This window comes from Rhineura floridana, chromosome 15 (genome assembly GCF_030035675.1).
Source record: "Rhineura floridana isolate rRhiFlo1 chromosome 15, rRhiFlo1.hap2, whole genome shotgun sequence".
In the NCBI taxonomy this organism is placed as follows: Eukaryota; Metazoa; Chordata; class Lepidosauria; order Squamata; family Rhineuridae; genus Rhineura; species Rhineura floridana.
In genome coordinates this window covers 28,221,059-28,239,308 of record NC_084494.1, presented here as the reverse complement: position 1 = coordinate 28,239,308, position 18,250 = coordinate 28,221,059, and the positions used below count along the sequence as shown (strand labels likewise).

The 18,250-nt window shown below is 46.6% G+C and overlaps 1 protein-coding gene across 1 annotated transcript in view; it reads left to right on the top strand.

Annotated features, from left to right (window-relative positions):
• Positions 1–381: 381 nt before the first annotated feature.
• The window catches only part of IGLON5 (IgLON family member 5), a 42,113-nt gene continuing 24,244 nt past the window's right edge, over positions 382–18,250 (top strand). The window contains exons 1-4 of the mRNA XM_061597734.1: positions 382–449; positions 1,996–2,132; positions 3,936–4,014; positions 16,423–16,655. Of these exons, the coding sequence (XP_061453718.1) occupies positions 382–449; positions 1,996–2,132; positions 3,936–4,014; positions 16,423–16,655 (517 nt within the window). The remainder of the gene's footprint in view (positions 450–1,995; positions 2,133–3,935; positions 4,015–16,422; positions 16,656–18,250) is intronic.

Sequence of the window (18,250 nt, the reverse complement as noted above, 5' to 3'; positions counted from 1 at the left end):
CTTTTCAGTGCATTTCCCTATTACTTTCCTTATCACCAAAGTCCAGCCTTTTGGGGAACGCCGGTTTGTTGTGCAAAACTTTCCAAACAACTCTAATTGCGCAACCTGCATTTTGCCGGTATGTGATTGAATCCTATCCAAAAATAGCGACAGCCTGGAAGCACCCTCTCTCTTTTAAGGCTGTCTGTGGGTTTTCACCTTAATTATTCATCCTTTCAAGCAATGGTGCAGTGAGGTAATTGTAAACTCCAGAGAAGGGGTGTGTGTGTGTGTGTGTTTCTTTAGATGGGAAAGTGTATTGACTTCGCTTACTCGTGGTAAACCAGTCTTGCACTGTTTGTGGCTCCTTCTGTGAGCTTCTGCCCCAAACTCCTTGCTCCAATGACAGCACTACCTTCGAGACATCACCCGACGCAACAGGCATTATATCAGGTGATGAGCGTCCGTGGGTGAGCTAGCTCTTGCAAACGACAAATTGTGCGGGTGATCTCTGCTACAGAATCTTTGCATGTTTGAAATCATGGGCTTTCTTTCTAATCACAAGTCTGTGATGACAAGTCAGCCGAGCATTGGGCCATTTTATGCCACCTCCAGCCCCACAAACAGATTCAACCTGGGTTTCGAACTCATGCCTTCCCTAAGGAAGAAGTGGAAGTGGACTGCCTTCAAGTCGATCCCGACTTACGGCGACCCTATAAATAGGGCTTTCATGGTAAACGGTATTCAGAGGTGGTTTTATCATTGCCTGCCTCTGAGGCTGAGAGGCAGTGACCGGCCCAAGGTCACCCAGTGAGCTTCATGGCTGTGTGAGGATTCGAACCCTGGTCTCCCAGGTCGTAGTCCAACACTCTAACCACTACACCACACTGGCTTTCACTGGCATTCCCTAAAAGCCACATTAACTCATCATCAGCAAATCAGATCTAGTTATAATGGCCAGGCCACTCATCAGGAGCCCCTACAGAACTGCCTCTCAAACACTTTCCCCAGCTAGCGTCAGCCAAGTGTCTACGCCTCCTGGCCCTGGATCATGGGAATAGGGAGTCAGTGGATTTTTGACAGGGAAAGAAAGATGAGGCATATTAGATGAGGCATCCCTGTTGATGAGCCCTCAGGCAATCTAGGCTGTGAATGCACGTGCACTCGTGCAGACATATGGAAGAGAAGGGAGACTTGTACTGTGAGTCCAGTTCTTTCACAAATTCGTTCTTAACAGCCCTGGTAGGAGCTGGCACTAAAATGACCTTAATGCTGTGCTATACATTCAATCAGTGGCTGGAAACCAGGACACCTGGGTTGTATTTCCAACACAGACAGAATCTCATGAGTCAGAGCAAAGAAAGGCAGCTAGGAGGCCTATGGAAATCTAGTGACCGTGATACCAAAATGGACCCTCCATTTCTAGAGACAGTATACCTCTGAATACCAATTGCTGGGAACAGTTTACAAAGGTGAGGACTTGCCACCATGCCCAGCTTGGGAGTATCCCAGAGGCATCAGACTGGTCACTGTAGGATACAGAACACAGAACTAGATGGACCAGTACTCTGTTCTAGCAAGGCAGTTTTTATGTAATCGTAGGTAAATAGAACCTCCTTGTTCAGAGGCAGTATACCTCTGAGTGCCAGATGCTGAGGAACATGGGCAGAACAATCCAAATGCTGGGGAGCCGAAGGAAGGGGGACTGGCAGGGGAGGAGCCAGCAGGAAGCTCCATGGCATCCTCTTCCAGCTTGAACATCGGCTCCATCAGGAGCTGTGCACACAAGCCGGCCGGAAAGCACCAGCTCCCATGAATCAGCCTCCTGGGGAGTAAGTGCTTCCTGTAGAGGCCCATTCCAATTTTTTACTGCGCAAGCCTTTTCGTTGGTTGAGTTTTCCAGAGGATTAGGACCCAGGGGAGGGCTCTGAACTCGAGGAGGATCTCGTGTAAGTCCTTCCCGCGGCTCCACCTCTGCCACGCCCTGTTTTTGGGGCTTCCGCCTGTTTCCTCCAGCCCTCCGTCCACCAGGCCGGCCATCCGCAATGGTGTCCCGGTGGATCCCGGCAGCACCGGCAGCTTCCTGGCAGAGCCATGGCTGAGCCACAGCAGCTGCTGCCTGCAGAGCCCGGTGGTTATGGAAGCCTTCTGGGGCATCCAGGGGGTTCGCTGCATACAACTCCCCCCAGCCTGGTGGAAAGATAAGTTGGATTGCTCCCTAAGACAACAACTCTTCATTGCTTGCCTTGTGCCACTCCTGGTTGCTTTAATGCCCTGCTTTGTGAGTTTCCCGGAAGCTTATGAGTGATCACTGTTGAAAATAGAAGATGGGCTAGATCCTGGGACCCCAGACACTGCTGGACTACAGCACCTATCATCCCTGACCATTGACTATGCTGTCTTGGGCTGATGGGATTTAGAGTACAAAAAGCACCTGGAGGGCCACAGGTTCTCCACCTCTGGGCTTGATGATCTGATCCAGCAGGGCTCTCATGTCCTATGCATTCAGGCTCCTAAGTTTGATTTTTGCTCTCTCTTCTGCATGTTTTAGAGGTGCATAAAGTTTAGAGGAGAAGATCCATAGAGTCAAGACCAGATTAAAGAGAGCTAGTCTGGTGTAGTGGTTAGAGTGTCAGACTGGGCTCTGGGAGACCAGGGTTCAAATCCTCACTTGGCTATAAAGCTCACTGGGTGACCTTGGGCCAGGGCCAATCACTGTCTCTCGCAGCCTAACCTACCTCACAGGGTTGCTGTGAGGATAAAATTGGGAGGGGGAGAACTATGTCTGTACGCCACCTTGAACTCCTTGGAGGAAAGGTGGGGTATAAACATGATCATTATAAACAATGTTTCCAACTCTTTTCTTCATATTTTTATGTGTTTTGGGTGGGGTGGGGATGAATCGTCAGGGTTGCTGCCCCTTTAACCGTAATGTTTCTTAGAGCAGAGATAAGCAATGCAACACTTGCATCCACTGGCAGGTAAAGAAGAAATCACACTATGCACTTCAATGCACTTAAGTGCTGTTCAGTCAATGATACCTTAAAGAGAATTACAGCAATGTTAATGAGACATTAATACCCTAAGGAGATGTAAATGAATGCGAAAGGAGATTTACAGTTAGTTTACACAAAAAGCAGTCATGTGGTGAAAGCTATTCCTAGCCTACGCCACTTCAAACTGCAGGTGGGAGCTTGCACGAGTGTGTGTGTGTGTGTGTGTGCTTTCATACAGTGTTGCAGTACAGAAGGAAGCATGGAGAGGCGGGAAAGGTTCCTTTAAGCCAGGCATGGGGAACCAGTTTGGCCCGCCAGCTGTTGCCGAACTACAATGACCATCAGCTCCAGTAAGCATGACCCACGGCGAGGGATGATGGGAGTTGTAGTTCAGCAACAGCTAGAGGGCCACAGGTTCCCCACATGTGCTTTAAGTAAAGAAAGCTCTCCTCCGCCTGCCTGTGGACGCTGTGCTGTGGGCAGTGGGTTGGGAAATCAGTAGGATTGTCTGCTCTCTCCTCAATCAGTGGTGACCTCTGCACTGGCACAATGAAACTACTGTGTGAATGCCCATAAAATTTAAAACGCTTTCTCCTATTGCACCACAGGTTAAACTGTTTAACTCAGAGTCGCCCAGTATACCGACAGCCAAGTAATATCTTTTAGCAAGCGTCAACCTCTCCTGATATAGAGCGGTGCCACTTTCAGATTAGACAGAACTCCTCATCAGGCAGAATGATTACAGCATGATAATAAGAAACAGAAAGCTCTGTGTGGCTCAGAAAGCTTCCATGCTTCTGCATCGTCAAGAGACTGGCCTGAGAAGGGTAATCATAAAACAAGCTCTCTCCCTAAAACAGGCATGTGCTTATTTGGCCACCTGTGGATGCTGCTGTGTGGCAATCTCTCAGCGAGGCTCTAATAGCATCTTCTTCTCTCTGTGTGTCTTCCACCGCACAGGGCTGCTGGTTCGGGGTGCAGATTTTAATCAGCCAGCTGACAATTACACAGTTTGTCAGGGGGACAATGCAACATTAAGGTGAGTTTCTCCCTCTGACCGGGGAGTTTGTGTATACAAGTGTCTGGTGTGCGTGTGTCCTTCCCTGCTGTTCGGCATGACAAGCCCTCCCTGTTAATTTATTAGCATGTACTGTAGAGCAGCCTCCCCCAACCTGGTGCCCTCCAGATGTTTTGGACTACAGCTCCCATCAACCCTATCCAGCAGAGCCCTGCTAGCTGGCGCTCATGGGAGTTGTAGTCCAAAACCTCTCTAAGGCGCCAGGTTGGGGAAGGCTTCTGTTGAGTTTCTCAGGCTTTATGAACACATGCCTTCCTCCTTTTCTAAACTTACTAGAACTCGCATACCAGCCCCTCCCCACTATCCAGACATCTCTCTGGCCAGGGATGGGGAGCCTGTGGCCCTCCAGATGTTGTTGGACTTACATCTCCCATCATCCTTATCATTAGCCATGCTGGCTGGGGCCGACAGGAATGTAGGAAGCTGCTTTACACTGAGCCAGACCCATTGGCCCATCTAGCTGCGTAATGACTACACTGACTGGCAGTGGCTCTAAGGTTTCAAGCAGAGGACATTCCCAGCCCTACCTTGGCGATCGAACCTGGGACCTTCTGCATCGAAAACCTGCACTTTGCCACTGAGCCACGGCCCTTTACCCCAGCTGATTGGAGTCAAAGCCCAACAACATTGGGAGGGTCACATGTTCCTTCCCCATCATCATCGCCTTACTAAGCGCTGTACGGAGATTAAAGAGCAAGGCAAGAACAAGACTACATGCAATGGAGAACAGGGCTCCTGTCCTGTTAATCATGGGGCATAGAAAAGGGTATCTCCACACACAACTTTTCTCACCTCAGCACAAGGAGCTGCTTCTTCTCCTCTCCCCTCGTCATATCTGCACTATACATTTCAAGTACTCTTATACCACTTTAAACAGTCATGGCTTCTCCCAAAGAATCCTGGGAGCTGTAGTGTGTTCAGGGTGCTGAGAGCTGTCAGGAGATCCTGATTCTCTTCTCACAGCCACTATTCCCAGAGTTCCCTGGGAAAAAGGATTGATTGTTAAACCACTCTAGGAATGGCAGGTCTGTGAGGGGTCTCCTAACAACTCTCAGCACCGTTTACAAACTACAGTTCCCAGGATTCATTGGGAGGAGCCATGACTGTATAAAGTGGTATGATAGTGCATTAAATGTATAATGCAGATGGGGCCTTAAGAGGAATTCTGGGCTTTGTTTTGTTTGATTAAATAGCCCCGAGGCAAAAGGAAAAATGGGGGCTAGAGAAAGTAAGCACCCAGCAAGCCACCATAGACAGGTGTGCTGTGCATGGTGGCCCAGGGGCCATAGGCTCTGACAGGTTTCCTGTGTAGGGATGGGAGAGAAATTAGATTCAGTTCTAACATTTTTGTACACACTTTTGCCTAATATATACACTTCTCAGTTCAAGGAGAAATTTGCACTAAAATGCTGATGAATTTTCATGAGGACTTTTTTAAAAAAGTTGCAAACTGGTGTAGAAATGTAAAGAACTGAACTTCAGATGGGAAAAATGAGAAACTGAAGAAAACTGAAATGGACAGATTCGTCTGCCCCTACCCCTGTGTAAGGGAACAGTGCCTCATTTAAGAAAAAAAATCCCAAAACTCGCCCTCTAGTGGCAGAAAGATATTTTGTCTACATTCCCTGGCCCATCCAAGTGCCTTGCCTGCTGGAGAGAGTGGGACCTTTCCCTGACCCCATTCTCTCATTCCCCCTTCTGTTGATCTCTGAACCCACAGCAAATTTCATCTGGCGGTTCAATAATTTAGCTCCCCTGCTTATTAAAGTTTCATCGCAACATCTTGACGGTATTTAAATAAAATATGCCCTACCCCATGGCACAACGCACGATTACCTTCTCATAATGCGTTAATAGCAGTCAGCAATGACTTACAGAACGGCTAATAACTCTGTCAAGTGCAGCATAAATTCACCAGCCCCTGATGTTAATACGTCTGCATGTGTTTCAAGACGAGAGCCTTTCCTGCATAAGTGGAGGGACAGTGGTGGCTGGTAGCTCCAAGTCAGTGGGGCAGTGGAATCTGCTCCGCGTTTTAGTCCCGGACATTCAAGGAGCTGTCTAAGGTGCTGATTTATTATCATCAGTATCATTTGTTATTGTTATTGTTGGATTTATATCCTGCCCTTCCTCCTAGCAGGAGCTCAGGGCTGCAAACAAAAGCACTAAAAACACTTTAAAACGTCATAAAAACAGACCTTAAAATACATTAAAACAAAACAACTTTAAAAACATTTTTTTAAAAAGCGTTAAAGACATCTTTTTAAAAAAGGGTTAAAAACATATTGTTTTTTAAAAAACATTAAAAAGCAATTCCAACACAGACGCAGACTGGGATACATCTCAAAAGGCTTGTTGAAAGAGGAAAGTCACCTTGGATAGCTCCTTGAAAGTTCAAGCTAAAACCCAGAGCAGATTCCACAGCCCCACTGACATGAAGCCACCAGCCACCATTGCTGAGGGAATTGTATCCCCGTACCCCACATGGAGATCACTTCTGCATGGGCAATTCAGCACTGGGCAAAGGCCTTTGTCCCTCTATGTGACCTGACTGTGCCCCCCTGCCCATAACTTGCTTCCTGCCAGCCCCCAACACACACACGCTGCACAGTGAGTCCTAGCCTTCTGTCCTTCAACGATATCAATCACAGAAATATGCCAAATACTGCATTACACGAAAATTAAGTGCAGTTATATAAATATACTTAACATGGGTGGAGGTGTTTTATTTTTGTTTTTTTTACTGCCCTTTCTTCTGTAACAACAGCCTCGCACACAAAATACATCCAGTGACTTTTTTTTTTTCTGGCACAAAGAGATGTAGTGATAAAGCTAACTTCATCTATGGGGTGGAGGGGAGAGGAAGAAAGTGGATGGTGGGGACAGTTTCAAGAGGAAACAAGCTGATAGGGAAAGGGGTCCCTCTCCCTCTCTCTCCATCCAAACCAGCCTGGATTAGAAATTATGCAGTCCACCCTGTGAGATCATGTGGAAATGCACTCTGCACATGCTTGGGAAGGGTGATGATTAATTACTGAGCGCTGCAGCTAGCTTGACTGGAACAGGAGCAGGATCCCACAAGAGCTGTAGAGGAGGAAGGACACTCTGCACATGCTCAGGGACAGCCATTAGTGCAGGGTGTTTGGAGCCTGTCTGTCTGACTTTGGAAACAAACCACTAAGCCCCTGAGTGCCTTTCTGGTCAAGCTGGCTGCAACTCTAAGCAACCCCAACTGTTGGAAATTGCCTTCTTTTCAAGAGGGAAGCAGCCACCCGGCCAAGGTCTCACGCGGCAATGTTCTGACGTTCAGTTTGGTCCGATGAAGGTCTGGTGTTCCCAGCATGAAGGGCCTGTGTTTGTTTCCTGATCATTGCTCTTTTTCTTCTTTGGTGGTCCATGCGCTAACAAGTATCAGCGGGGTGGACTCTGTGGCAGTTCCAAACACTTTACATGGCCATCATTATTACATTAATGCTTGTGTGCCTGCATGTGCAGATGATTTTATTATTACTATTGTCTGAGCAATGGATCTTTCTACTTCCGCCTCCTGTTTTGGACTGGATATTTATTGCTTTGTGATCACAGTGTTACCCCCATGGGTCCCATGGGATCTTGCTGACATGGATACGGTTTAGGGATGGAAAGATCTGTCAGTTTTGATCCTCTCAGTTTCTTAATTTCTGTTCTCCACATTTCTATAGCAATTTGCATTTTTTTTAAAAAAAATACCCTCATGAAAATTCTCTTGCATTTTAGTGTGAATTTCTCCTAATCGACTCTTAGCGTGCAGTTTCAAGTCGTGTACATATTTTTGCAAGCAATTTCTCCTAGAGTAATGCATTTTTATGTTATTTTTGCTAATATCTTTATTTTTATACACACTTTCCCTTAATATATTAAATCTTGTAAACACAGGTTGGTTGGAGAACTGCAAAATTCAGATAAGTGCGAATTTCAACGCACAGCAGTGTTTCAGTTCTCATATTGTTGTGAACTGTGCAGATTTGATAGATTTGGCTTTAAATGCTAACTGAATTGAATTTCTCCGCCATCCCTAATAGGGTTACACTTCTTGTTACCACTCCTTGCCACACCTACCACATCTCCACCTATATCTGGCTCAAGCAAGACATTCACAACATATAGCCTAGGATGGCTAGCTTGTGGGCCTCCGTATATCGTCGGGAATCCCAGCTCTCACTAGCCCCAGCCATCGTGCCAAATGCTCAGTGACGATTAGAATTGTAGTCTGATGAATATCGGCTTGTTGTATCATGGAGGTGGCGTTTTTCACTGGTTGTGCCAGTGTTGTGGGATGCCCCTCTCCTTGCTGAAATACTAGAGGCCCTATTGATATTGGCATTCACCGACTCTTGAAGACATAGCTCTTTAGGCAAGCAACTTGAACTTCCTGATCTAATTGTTTTCATTGTTCTTTAACTGGTTTAATTGCGATGCTTTTTAACTGCCTTGTTTTGTTTTTGATTAGTGTTTTTAATGATTTGATGGGATTGTTTTATTGCGCATTATAATTGATTTTACACTTGTAAACAGCTTAGAAGCCATTTTGGCATGCAAGAGGTATAACAGTAGTAGTAATAATAAAGCAACATCTGGAGGGCCACAGGTAAGCCACCCCTGTTATAGACTGTTATGGATGGCTCTTGAGAGGCAAAGCAGGCCCTGAGCTGGTACAGTCTAAAACAGCCTTGTGGTACCCACCAGGTGTTTTGGACTACAATTCCCATCAGCCTCAGCCAACATGGCCATCTGATCTAGAATATAAGAATGAAAACCTCCCTTGCATCAGGTCTGCCCAGCCCACTTTTCCTTAAGTGCAGCCTAAGAAAGCTTGCCTTTCCCTCTTTTGTCAAGCTGCCAAAGTGGGATAGAGCACCTGATTCTGTTTCCCAAAGTTTCCAGCTTGACCATATATAGGCCTTCCTTGAGACAGAATCCTCTCTGCAGTCACTGGCCTGATGGCATCCTCTTCATGATAATACCTGTGCACATCAGTTTCTGTTGTGCTTAGTGATGCTTCTCCTGCACAGTTCTGGAACTCAGTTCCCATGGGAGCCTCGCCAAAGTGTCTTTCTGATGTATCTCAAGGGGTGCTCCTGTTTTTTCTCATTTAGACTGCAAAGGGTCAGGACTGCAGATTTGGTGAGATTTTAATGATGGTGTGCTTTTGCTGCCTTCAGAAATGGGGCAGTCTATAAAACAAACACATCCAATTTATTCATTGCACAAGCTTCCCATTGTTTCTCTTAAAAAAGTATTTAAGAATTACCTTGTTTACATCCAAAAACAACCCTGTGAGATTGAGAGAGAGAGGGATTTCATGGTAAGCGGTATTCGGGGTGCCTCCCTCTGAGGCTAGTCCTCCCCAGCTGGCTAGGGCCTGCTCAGCTTGCCACAGCTGCACAAGCCAGCCCCTTCCTTGGCCACAACTGCCAGCTGGGGGACAACTGGGTTCCTTGGGACTATGCAGCTTGCCCACGGCTGCACAGGTGTCAGGGCACATAACCCCTGAGCCACTCCCTGGGGGGGTGATCTTTAGCTAGCCCTTGACACCCAGGAGACATGAGCGGGGATTTGAACTCACAGACTCTGGACTCCCAGCCAGGCTTTCCTCCCCACTGTGCTATACCAGCTGTCCCATCCACACTTTGGGTAGAAATAAACACCACTAACTTAGGTTCGTTCATTTCAATGAGTCTATTCTGAGTTGGACTTAATTGAATACAACCCTATACATTTAAAGCACTATGATATCATTTTAACACTCATGGCTTCCCCCCAAGAATCCCGAGAACTGTAGTTTCCTAAAGGTGCTGAGAGTTGTTAGGAGACCCCATATCCACCTCCCAGAGCTACAGTTTCCAGAGTTCCCAGTGATTTGATTGTTAATTTAAACCACTCTGACAACTGTAGGTCTGTGACCTTGATTCCCCTCATAGAGCTACACTATTCAGAGTGGTGTAACAATCAATCCCTCTTCCCAGGGAACTCTGGGAATTGTAGCTCTGAAAGGGGAATAGGGGTCTCCTAGCAACTCTCTTCAAAAACTATACTTCCCAGGATTCTTTGGGGGAAGTCATGACTATTAAAATGGTATAATAGTGCTTTAAATGTAAGCTGAGAAAGGAGAGAGAGAGAGAATATAGACAGACAGACTGATTGACTGACTGACTGAGGCTGGACCATCTTAACTCATGGCTAAGGCCAAACAGGCTTGATATCAACACACAGCAGCTTTGAGAAACTGCTGTGGTCTCAACTCTTTAGAAAGGTCCCTCACTAAGCTAATGTCTGCTAGTTTGTGAGCCTCCATTTTTATTTCCCACAATGCCTCAGAGCTGCCTGGCATTCATTTGTAGCTGCCTCACTGCCACTGCCCTCCCTCAGATAAGAGAGAAACCTGCTAGGGATCATACCTTAGAAGGGGCCCATCAAAGGCAATTCTACTGAAGCCCCCCTCAAACGTGGAGCAAGACATGACAGCAGCAATTCCATGTCTTTAAAAACATGTAGAAAGGAAGGGTGTCCAATTTTAAACTCATAAGAGATGTGCAAGTAAGGGGTGCAGAGCCCTCCCCTTGCCTATGCTTATTTCCAAAAATGGAGCTCGATCAGAGCTCAACGCTGATTTATGGTAAGAAAATTGACCTTGACAGGGAGAAACGCACTTGAGGGGGGAACATGATGGAGGTGTATAAAATTATGCAAGGTTTGGAGTAGGGATAAATGAATCTGTCAATTTTGGTTTCTTTCAGTTTCTCATTTTTCAAATCTTAAATTCAGTTCCCCACATTTCCACAGCAATGAGTGGTTTTTTAAAAAGAAATCCTCATGAAAATTTGTCAGCAGTTTAGCACAAATTTCCTCTAATATACACATTTTTCTATGCAGGCTTGACTAATATACACATTTGGCAAGCTGTATTCCTTAACATAATGCTGTTCTGCATGTTATTTTCATAAATGTATGCATTTTATGCTCACTTTCCCCCAATAATATATGCATTTTTGTTCACAATGGGTGGAGAAGCACATTGCAAAATTCAGGGAAGTATGAATTTTGAGGGATGACTGTGTTTCAGTTCACGTATTAATTCGAAAAGGGTGAATTAGGTAGGTTGTCACTGAAATTCAAACAAAATCAAATTTCTCCCCAATTGCTAATGGGGAGAAAATGGATAGAGGGAAGTCAGTCCTTCTCTCTCCACCCCCCCCCCATCTCAATCTGAATTTCAGTCTGAGGGCTGAGACACAGTTACTGTTCTGCTGGTTCCAGTGCATCTCCACCTCCCTTTTCTGAAAATGGGGGCATTCGACTCTGGTCAAACCCTGCCCCTTTTTACTGTAAAACCTGGTGGGATCAGCTCGAGTGCGTTGTTTTTTTAAAAATCAGCTTTAAAAGAATTTTGCAACTGATTGGCAGATCAATCTGATGCCCCTCCAGGTGTGGCCAGTGGAAATGCTTTGCTGTAGGCAACTAGTGTGCTCACAGCCTGAATCACTCATAATTACTAGAACCCAGGGCTAGTGAAGGTGAATACTGGAAGATGCAGAACAGAGACTTGGAAGTACGTCTTCACACCATGCATAGTTAAACCATGGAACTTGCCACTCCGAGGTGCAGTGATGACAGACTGCCTACTGCGATGTCTCTAAAAAGGCATTAGATCGATTTGTGGAGCATAAGACTATCGATGGCTGCTAGTCGTGATGGCTGTGTAGGAACCCCAAGGACAGAGGCAGCATGCCTTTGAATACCAGCTGTGAGGACCAAGAGTGGAAGTGTAGAGACACATTCACTGTTCTGCTGGTTCTAGTGCATCTCTACCTCTCCTTTCTGAAAACAGGCACACACAAACCCTGTCCCTTTTTACTATAAAAGCTGGTTGGATCAGCTCAAGTGCTCAATTCAGATTTTGCAACTGATTGGCAGAGCAACCCATTGATCCTCCAGCTGTGGCCAATGGAAATGCTTTGCTGCATGCGGCTAATGTGCCCACAGCTGTAGAGGGCTATGTGCCATGGGATGAGATCCATTGGCTGGTGCCAGTTCAAATGCATTCTATCGACCTAACAGGCCGTTATTTATTTGAGTTCATTCTTTGTCTGCTAGCTGCTGCTTTTGCCAATCCAGGGTTGTTGTTTTCCCTCGCAAAACAATTGATATTAAGATTGATATTTTTAAAGGAAATATCGAAAATAGCCGCAGAAAATTGCCAATGGAAAAATAGCCATGGAAAAATCCAATCCACAAAGATATGAGAATAAGTGAATTAATGGAAAGTCCAAATTGGGTGGAATTCTAGCACATCCCTAATTGTGCCCATGTCCTGCTTGTGGGCATCTAGTTGGCCACTGTGAGGACATGATGCTAAGCTAGATAAGCCTTTTGTCTGATTCAACTGGACTTTTCTTATGCTCTTAGCAGGCTGCAGGGAAATAAGACCACAGGCAGGGGAAGAGTTTGGCATTCCCTCCATGCACACCCCTTATGTTTTCAAAATCAGAGGATTCCCCCTTCTTTCTTCATAATTGGGATGATTCCTTGTTTATCACACAGAATGGTTAGCATCACATCTTGCTTGGCCCATACCAGGGATTTGAACCCCGATCTCCCCAACACTCTGTTCACCATACCATGCCATCTCTCAAACCAAGGTGAGAGAATGCACTTGAATAAGGGTAGTAGAGACAGATGGCTCCAATAAAAGTGGGACAGTGAATCTGCTCTGGGTTTTAGTCCAAACGTTCAAGGAGCTGTCCAAGGTGCTAAAAGTTCAAACTAAAACCTGGAGTGGATTCACTGCCCCACTGACCTTGGAGTCACCAGTCTCCATTGGATAAGGGCCCACACACCACTTTGGGGCCTGTTCTGCAGACAGCAGCACAGGTTCATTTGACCACAAGATCCTGACCTTTCATAAAGCTCTTTGTTCACGTAACATCCATCAAAGCGATCAGGATACTTCTTCCAGGAACTCAGCCCGCAGCATGGGGTGGAAGTGAGGGGGGGAGGAGAGAGAGAGAGAGAGCCCACAAAGCATAAACATGAGCCCTCTCCGTCCTATGTATCCTCTCTGCCTCTGTGCAGCCATCCGCCTCCCCATGTGCTCAGCTGGAAGTTGTGAGTCAGCATGCCAAGATTGTCTCTCTGCCGTTCTCTCTCTCCCCCATTCCTCCTCCTCCTCCTCCTCCTCCTCCTCCCCCAAGCCAGCCCCCCACTCCAAACAGCCTGCAGTGAGCTGGGTTCCCACCAGCCTGAATCAGCAGAGGCTTTGACCTACTTCCCAAGCCCTATACTCTCTGCAGAACAAAAGGGGAGGGGGAAAAGGAGCCCTTGCCTGCTTTGCAGGAATACTAAGAGAGTGGGGGTGGGATGGGGGTGCTGCTACTGCAGCAGGAAATCTATATCCTCTGTTAACCCCCGGGGACATGTAACTCCCCCACCCGCACGCACGCACACACACATATCTTCCATGGAAGAATTTCAGTCAAAGCAAAGTCAGAGCAGAGACCCATCTACCCAGCGTGCTGGGGGGGTATTCAGTGCTGTCCTACTCAGAGTAGAACCATTGAAGTTACTAGACAACAGGACTAACATAGATTCATTCATTGCACCGAGTCTACTCTGTGTAGGACTTAGTTGAATACAACCCCTTCTTTTCCATAGAGGTCAGGCAGGTGTTTCAGAGACGCTCACAAGCAAGGCGTGGAAATGATGTCAGCTCTGCTGTCTCCTCCCCCACTCCAAAAACTGGAATTTTGAGGTATACTGCACCTCTACACAGAGGTTTCATTTTCCTAATATTTTCCTAATCACCACTGATACACCTGTCATCGTTTAAAACCAACTTGGATGGCTTTAAAAGAGGATGAGACAAGTCCATGGCAGATTAGACTATCAATGGCAACTATTTGTAGTGGTTATACATTCCCTCCAAGATCAGAGGCAGTGCCACTGAATACCAGGTGCTGGAGAAAATGAGCAAAGGAGGGCTTTTGCATTCATGTCCTGCTATGTAGGGTTGTGGCGTACCACTGTGCGAACAGAATGTTGGATTAGATGGTCCTTTGTTCTGATCCGGCAGAGCCCTTCTGATGTTCTTAATCCTCCCTCGTGTAGCAACCATCGCCATCACTTGTTGTGGCAGTGAGTTCCACCAGTAAGTGCTACATTGTGAAAAAGCAATATTTGCTTTATCAGTCTTGAAGCTGTTGCCAGTCAGACTCATTGAGCAATGCCAATTTCTGTTACAATTGTCTGTATATCACATTTTTATCTACCTGTACATCACAATTGTCTGCATAGCACAGGAGGACTGGTAGAGGTGTTGGTGAAAAGGGGCTTCTTAACCCTTTCCCTGCCAGCTCTTTTGTCCTCTCAAAACTGCCAACCCCCCCCCAGCTGCTTTCCTCCCATGAGTGGAAACACAGCTATGGGTGAATAGAAGGGGAGGGGCCATTTCCTCATCCATTTTGAGCAGACTGAAGGCTGGCAGGGGAAAGGGTTAAGTAGACCCTCTCCCCCGTGTTGTCTCTGTCCTTCCTTCAGTGTTTTAAAAAATCAGGAAAAATAATCATGCAACTTCAGATAACATTAGGTTTGGGCCTTGCAGGACCAGGAGCCTGACCTTTGCTTGCCCCTAGCCATCTTTACCAGGGACTGTGTGGCACAATAGCACTAGCCAATGGTGGCTGGTGGCCCCATGTCAGTGTCACCTTGGAGAGCTCCTTGAAAGTCTGGACTAAACCCTGGAGTGGATTCCACTGCCCCACTGACATGGAGCCACCAGCCACCACTGCCAGTAGCAGACAGTTCAGTTCTGGGTTCATGTCAGAATGTGGGAAAGGAGGAGTGGTTCCTTTATAAAATATCAGGGTTAGTTGCACATTCAAGGGGAAAACACAAAGTCCTTCTGTCCCACCTTCCCCCAGTTATCATTGGAAGACTTATCCAGTCTGTGCCTGACAGCTGCCGGGGACCAAGAAATGGGATTACTTAGCACCCAGTCACCTCCAAGGTGACAGTAAAGCTCTCCAATAATTAAATATCACAACTGGGAGCCACGGGGCAAGGAGGGGGGGAGAAATGAGGTGGCAGGACTAGTAGCAAGGGGGGGTCTGGGTCACGGAGGGGTGGCTGCATGGGAAGCAGCCAAGCCCAGTTATGGCAAGGTTGTGTCTGAACGTGCCTATGTAGGAATTAAATCGGCAGCTGAATTCACAGAGTCTGAGATTTTTAAATGTATTTTTTCCCCTCTCCCAAACTGTCATGTTTTTTTTTGTAAATCTGCAGTTTGGAAGGTGTTCAAGTTTTTAGGGCTTGATTTTTTATTTTTATTTTTTTAGAAAAGCTGTAATCACAGGCTTTTGGACTTCAGAGGGCTTGGGGGGACAGCCAAAGCCCTCACCAAGGCTGTGAGGGAATCTCTGGAGTTCTTTCTTTCTCTCGTCTTCCCCCATCACTCTTCTCCCTCACACATAATGGCTGTATAATAAACTGGATGCTGTTCTTTACTTAGAGACAGAAACGGACCCAGCTTTCCATCGGATTCTAAACGGAGCATGGTATCACTCAGGTGCTGATGCCTGCGTTTTTTCAAGGCTCCCAACATGTAGGGTGTTTTTTTTTTTGCATGCACTGGATCGCAGGAGCAAGCAAGGCTCACGTTTGTGGACCCTCCCTCTCAGGGATCTGTGTGCATAAATGCCTATGGAGGTAGGTCTCCCTCATGCCATGTGTCTGCCCATTTTCGAGGCAGATAGATTGTGAGAGCCATGGGGCCTACTCAAGTAGACCTTGTACAGATGAAGAAGAAATTTGATTCAGCTCAGAGTTAAAGGCAGCCCTACCAAATTTGCGCTTTCTGAAACAAACCGAAACACAGCCATCCTTCTGAATTTGCAAAATTTCTCTTGCATATGCTGGGGTAAAGTATGCATAAAAATCTGTGACAATAACATACACAAATAATAATACAAAAAATATTAGGGGACACTGCTTTGCAAAAATGTGTGTATTGGGCAAAACTGCTTACAAACATATATTCACAGTAAACCACGGATGGATTTTCATGAGGACTTTTTTTTTTTAAGAAAAATATCACAAACTGATGTAGGATGTGGAGAACTAGATTTAAGACTGAAAAAATAAAAAACCCAAGAGAAACCTAAATTGACAGATTCACCTCGTCACCCTCCCTCCCTAATGCTAACTGTTCACTGTTCTCTGGTTCAAAATTCATTACAGTGGCCAGCACCTCTCTGGTGCAGCTTCTGGTATCACCCACTTTATTTCATCATTCCACCTCTCACCCTTGCTGCTTAATCCTTCTCCCTTCTCTTGTAGCTGCTACATAGATCAGCAGGTAACACGCGTGGCGTGGTTGAACCGCTCCAACATCCTGTATGCTGGCAATGACAAGTGGTCCATCGACTCACGGGTGCAGCTGCTGACCAACAGTCCCTCCGAGTTCAGCATCATGATCACCCACGTGGATGTGTACGATGAGGGCCTCTATACCTGCTCCTTCCAGACGCAGGACAAGCCTCACACTGCACAGGTGTACCTCATCGTGCACGGTACGGGAGGATGGGATTGTGATCTGCTAGCCTGGTTCCGATTGCTCGGAGCATCCTTATCCTTTCATCTTCAGATGATACTAATGCTGCTGTTATTTGTTTGCTTTCAAAAACATTATAAACAGGGAGGCACACTGAGATCAAGGCCCAGTATCTCCTTCTGGTGATGACTCCCCCGCTTTCATTCTGGCTCTGAAAAAGGGAGACTTTGCCTCTCAGGATGTTCTTGGACTCCAGCTCCAGTCAGTGGAGACTGGTGGCTCCAATGACCGTGGGGCAGTGAATCCGATCCAGGTTTTAGTCTGAACGTTCAAGGAGGTGTCCAAAGTGGACTAAAACCTGGGCCAGATTCACTGCCCCACTGACATCAGAGCCACCAGTCTCAACTGGCTCCCATCATCCCTGAACATTGACCATGTTGGCTAGAGCTAATGAGAGAAGGCCCAGCGACAACTGGAGGGCCACAGAATGCCCTCCTGTGTTCCAGCCACTAATTCAGGAAACTGGAGAAATGGATTGCTTGGAAAGACCGTGGGCTTCCTAGAATGGCTTTAATGCCAGGGGTAGGAAACTGGATCTGACCTGCGGGCTAGATCTTTGTTTTCCCAACACCCCCACAGGACAAGTTTGACAGGTGGGCAATGGCTTCATTTGTACATAATGCTAAGCCATGGTTTGTTTCAACAGGCCACGAGTTATCTCACAAACAAGCCACAGCTTGCTTATCCAAAGCTTGGTTTGTTTTCTAGTTGCTCCTGCCTGTGCTTCTGTAGCTTGGCAAGTGTCCTGCGGTAGGGTGACCCAAACAAGCCATGGCTAAGCAATTAGGTTGGGATGTAATGCCAAGCCGTAGTTAAAATAAGCCACCGTTCAAAAGCCAACAACAAACCATGGATTCATATTGTGGTTTGTTGCTAGAAAACAAACAGTGGTTATTCTTCTGGGCTGGGTTCAGATGGTCAAACAAACCACACTTTGGCTGAACAAACCTTGATTTAGAGTTATGTGTGAAGCAGGCCACTGTATGTTACTTCACTTGTGGTAAAATGCGGTAAGCCATGCTGCATTGGGGGGAGCTCATTCTGCTGAGTGGAGTCCTAGACTGTACCTCCAAAGTCCTCTCCCGACAGCACCACTTGCTGGCATACCCAGCTGAATTTTTCAAAAACACCAAATTAGTGAAGGTCCAGAAGTCCCGTGTTTCTTTGCATGCAGTTATCCTAAGTGACTGGATCGAAGTAGCTCCCTGCAGTTCACCTCCCCATCTCAGAGGGTGGCTGCACTTTACCACTAGACAACGTGGAATCTCTCCCCAGCTGACAACACCAAGCAGAGTCTCCTCTCCTTGTTTTAAGTGCTCAGTTCCTTCACTGATTCTCAGCCGCCTCCAGGATTTCTGCAGCATTGGCAAAAGCCACAACTGCAAGACTATTCACCCCATAATTACACCCAACCCCCCCTTTCCCCACAGTTGCTGGAGCTGGGAAGCTGGGACAATAGCAGCTGATTGGACCCGGTCTGGAACGAGAGCCTGGGCGTCAGGAAACAGCTGTTCCCAGCTTCTCCATCATTCACCATCGCCTACGTCACCCCAA